We start from the raw sequence: 4,166 nt of genomic DNA on the forward strand, positions 1-4,166 counted from the left end.
AAATCTTACAATATTTCATAATAAACATATATGGAAAATTCTGAGAAAAGGTATACGTAGATTTCCTGAGAAGTGTTCCAATTCGTATAAAAAATGTCAGAAAGGTATAAAATTATTTTAAAATTCTGAAAATTTATATAGAAATTTTGAAAAATTATATGAAAAATTCTGAGAAAAGTTTTCATTAAGGTAACTTCGCCAACATACGCTTTAAACTTGTGTATATTTACTGGAAGATTTTCGTTAAATCCTCTTATTTGTATTATAATACCTGTAGCTTGTTCATTCACATCGATTTCATAACTAAACCCAGCCGTTACAGCCGGGTGTAAGTCTTCGAGTATTAGATACTTTATTACATTGCAGTACATTTGCAGGCGAACTGCACTGAAATGTTATTAATATTGTTCGGTTAGGAACAATGACAGGGAATCGGGCTTGCGGGATCCGCCGTGAAGGAACGATCACAATTTTTCATTTAACAAAGCATAGGTTTATTTGACGCTTATGAATGTCACAAGTTGCTCAAGTTTACTTAAAGACAGACAGACGGGTCCCTCGCTCGAACCGTAATCGAGCCCCGTATAGACAGACAGACAGACAGACAAACGGGTCCCTCGCTCGAACCGTAATCGAGCCCCGTATAGATAGACAGACAGACGGGTCCCTAGCTCGAGCCGTCATCGAGCCCCGTATAGACAGACAGACAGACAGACGGGTCCTTCGCTCGAGCCGTCATCGAGCCCCGTATAGACAGACAGACAGACAGACAAACGGGTCCCTCGCTCGAACCGTAATCGAGCCCCGTATAGACAGATAGACAATATGGCGGCACAAGGCCACACGCAATCAAAACCGCGACGCACCACGTCGTTTCACGTCGCTCGTTTATGATAGGCAAACACCTCTCCTACCTGTCTTCTCAGCTCAATATCAAGTTTCCCGTCGTCTAGCTTGCATAGACATTTGAGGGAATAACAATCCTTTTACTTCCCTTTGTACGCCTTGTAGTCCGTACTCGTGGAAGAACAGCAACGATACAACTTAACTGACGCCGACGCTGTTGCTAACTGTGCATCACTGTTGCTAACACGCAACGCCACGACCACACTGCCCTCGTGCGCCGCAGACGAGCGGTCACGTGATTGGCACGTTCTCGATAGCTCGATTCGATCTCGGTTGATAATTTATCGCGACGGAACAAATATAAATTAAGTTTAATAACAAATTAATTTATAAAAATTACAACACATAATAATTACAAGTTAGAGTTTATAATAGGTATATATATAAGATCGCGCGGTAGACGTAGTAGTACTACTATAAATGTATAAATATTTTTACATGTCCAAGCTATTATTTACTTTTTTGCTACTCGACGAGACATAGGAGAAACAATATGTAGATTTATATGACACATCGGCCAATGAAACTTCGGGCAAAACCAAATCTCCGACATACGATCTTGGTGTATTTTTACAGGGTATTTCGAAGCTTCTGCTGATACCGGTATGATAGAAAAATTATTGGCAAAAAATTCATTGCTTGATGGTAAATGAAAATTAGGCAATGGCTCGATAAATTTCCAGCGTTTGATCGATTCTTTCGATATTTCAGTACTCGTGTAGCGTATTTTCGAAAATTTCTCGACTATACCCAATCGAACATCATTATTGAAAATCATTATATTAATCGATTCTGGTACCAAGAAATCCAAACATTTTTGTATAGCTTCTGGGTTATACTCGAAATAAATATATTTTCCGGTCACATAATCACGCGACGGATAGAAATGCATACTCTTACATATATCGAACACACCATCGTGTTGACTAAAAAATCTAAAAAAGAATTCAATCATAAGTGGCATATTTTACGTATTTTAATGGTATTGTTCTTTTCTACAAATCTATTTATTCTTAAATTGATTTACCTAAAATTATTTTTTCCAATCTTAATAAGTTCATTATAAATACTTTCTTGTGGACCCGTCCTTTTTACTAAATTGATGAAGGAGAATACTGCATCTAGAACGTCTCGCTGATGTTTCACTCCCTCATCGGTGAGTTCTACTATAATCTCGAATAAAATATACATAGAGTTGTATCCGAAACCATTATCGTTATTATAAGTACCAGAAAACACATCAAGGCCCCACATTTTTTTACGTAGATAACTAGTTAAAGAATCTTTTCCTTTATGTTCGATAATCCATGAAATATATTTACATGGTTTACTTCTGTACAAATTAAGTAGTGAAGGCAAAGCCCATGTTACATGTATCTGTAAAAGACAAGTTTCATTTTTATATGCATTTGTTCAGGGCATACAATTTTTTTTTAATTTGTTTGTCCAAGTTACATACTTGGTTGACATCTTTGCAAACTTTAATGTGATACATTTTTTTAAAAGCGTCAGTATCAAATGGAAGGCTATCTTCAAATTTATTAAAATCGTCGGGGGGCAGATCGTAATTTGGTATAGTATTACAAAATTTTGTGACACATTGTTCCAGCGTAGAAAGTGATAACCTTGCCTATAAACGAATGTACGTACTATATTATAAATTAACTATGTTTAATAAGACATCAGTTGTTCATCGCAAATTTAACGTATTATAGTTACCTGTATAGCTAGCATCATTCTGTGCGCGCTATAATGGCGCTTTCTAAATTCGTGCAACTTTTCGTACAACTTGTCATCATCTATATCATTGTTTAAAGATATTGAACTACCCCGAAGAAACTTACTGGCTGGATGATCAGGTCGTGCGATAAAAGATAAAAAATTTCCCTTTGTATTTTTGTCCTTAAATGTACTCCATTGAAACTCTATGCGAACATGGAACATTAAAAAAACCGCAAGTTTTAGTAACAACATTACGATTTACATTATGATTTACATACCTCTTTGTACAGCCTCTCGTTCCCTCGTGATGTCATCTTTCTTTATCAAGGGTTCAATGAATAATTGAACAAAACGATCAAGAGCTGCAGATAAATATCCCTATACATCAAAATAATACACTGTACACTCGCAATCTGTTTTGCCATCAGTAGTGCCACCATGGAGACTGATAAATTCATTAAAACCGTTTTCCTGCAAATACAATGATATTTAAACATGAAAATGTGCAAAAAATGTATTTTATGATAAATTCACTTATCATATTTTAATAAAAATATAATAGTAATAAGACTCAATAAATTAAAAAAAATTGAAAGAAAAAGGGCTACAAGCCTAAGAGTTAGTCGTTAGAAATAGAAATTTTTAAAAAACAGTATAAATATGTCATTTAGTCAGAATATAAAACTTTAATGTGCCTGCAATAAACAATATAACATAAACAAACGTTTCGATCCCTGTTGGATCATTATCAATGTTATATAAATTTTATAAATTTTTATAAATTTTAACTTTGTAATATTTTTACCGTTCTATTTTTGTGTATTTAACATTGATTTCCCTTTTTCTTTCAATTTTTTTCATATTTTAATACATTTGAATGATTTCCGGATCCCATGAAAATTATGCGCTGAAGGAAATGTGCCAGACCTGGAACTTCCGGTGGATCGCTAAAACTGCCTACTCCCACACATAAGCCACAAGATGCCTAAGTTTAAAAAATATATATACCTATATTTCTTATCTTGCGTTGCATATAGAATGTTAAATTGGTACATTAAGCACAAACAGTAGTGAGATGGCTGCTAAACAGTTTACACATTTCGAAACGAATCCATAAACATTTACAGAGGATTAATAGAGGAGTTCACGTTTTTCAAACAAGGACCCCTGATAATGAATGCGTTTTGAATTACGCATGAAACGCACGATGCATCATTTATCCTTGTTATTCACAAAATAATAAAGAAAGACAAAATGATCAAGCGCTTTATGCATAACACGAAACGCATCCGATATCAAACTTTACTGGATGAATACGCTGTAATCGTCATTGCGATACTTTATTCTTTCACGTCCGATGAGCGATAAAAATGGATGGACGCAATTGCGCTTATGATACGCTTCTGAACGCAGTTTTAAAGAGATAGATTATTTTTTATGATTTTATAAGTCCATCTTTGATATTATTATCTCAATGTATTTTTAATAACATATTAGACCGTCTAATGGCTTAGGACGCTCGTACGGATTACAAGGGG

General features: G+C 34.9%; 1 protein-coding gene across 1 annotated transcript in view; it reads right to left on the reverse strand.

Annotated features, from left to right (window-relative positions):
* The window catches only part of LOC108757436 (nardilysin-like), a 15,619-nt gene that overhangs the window by 1,352 nt on the left and 10,101 nt on the right, over window positions 1-4,166 (reverse strand). Inside the window, 7 exon segments of the mRNA XM_018501851.1 lie at window positions 231-387; window positions 1,365-1,849; window positions 1,933-2,283; window positions 2,366-2,536; window positions 2,626-2,831; window positions 2,907-3,099; window positions 3,500-3,613. Coding sequence (XP_018357353.1) covers window positions 231-387; window positions 1,365-1,849; window positions 1,933-2,283; window positions 2,366-2,536; window positions 2,626-2,831; window positions 2,907-3,099; window positions 3,500-3,613 — 1,677 coding nt within the window.

This window comes from Trachymyrmex cornetzi, unplaced genomic scaffold (assembly GCF_001594075.2).
Source record: "Trachymyrmex cornetzi isolate Tcor2-1 unplaced genomic scaffold, Tcor1.1 scaffold143, whole genome shotgun sequence".
NCBI classification, from domain to species: domain Eukaryota; kingdom Metazoa; phylum Arthropoda; class Insecta; order Hymenoptera; family Formicidae; genus Trachymyrmex; species Trachymyrmex cornetzi.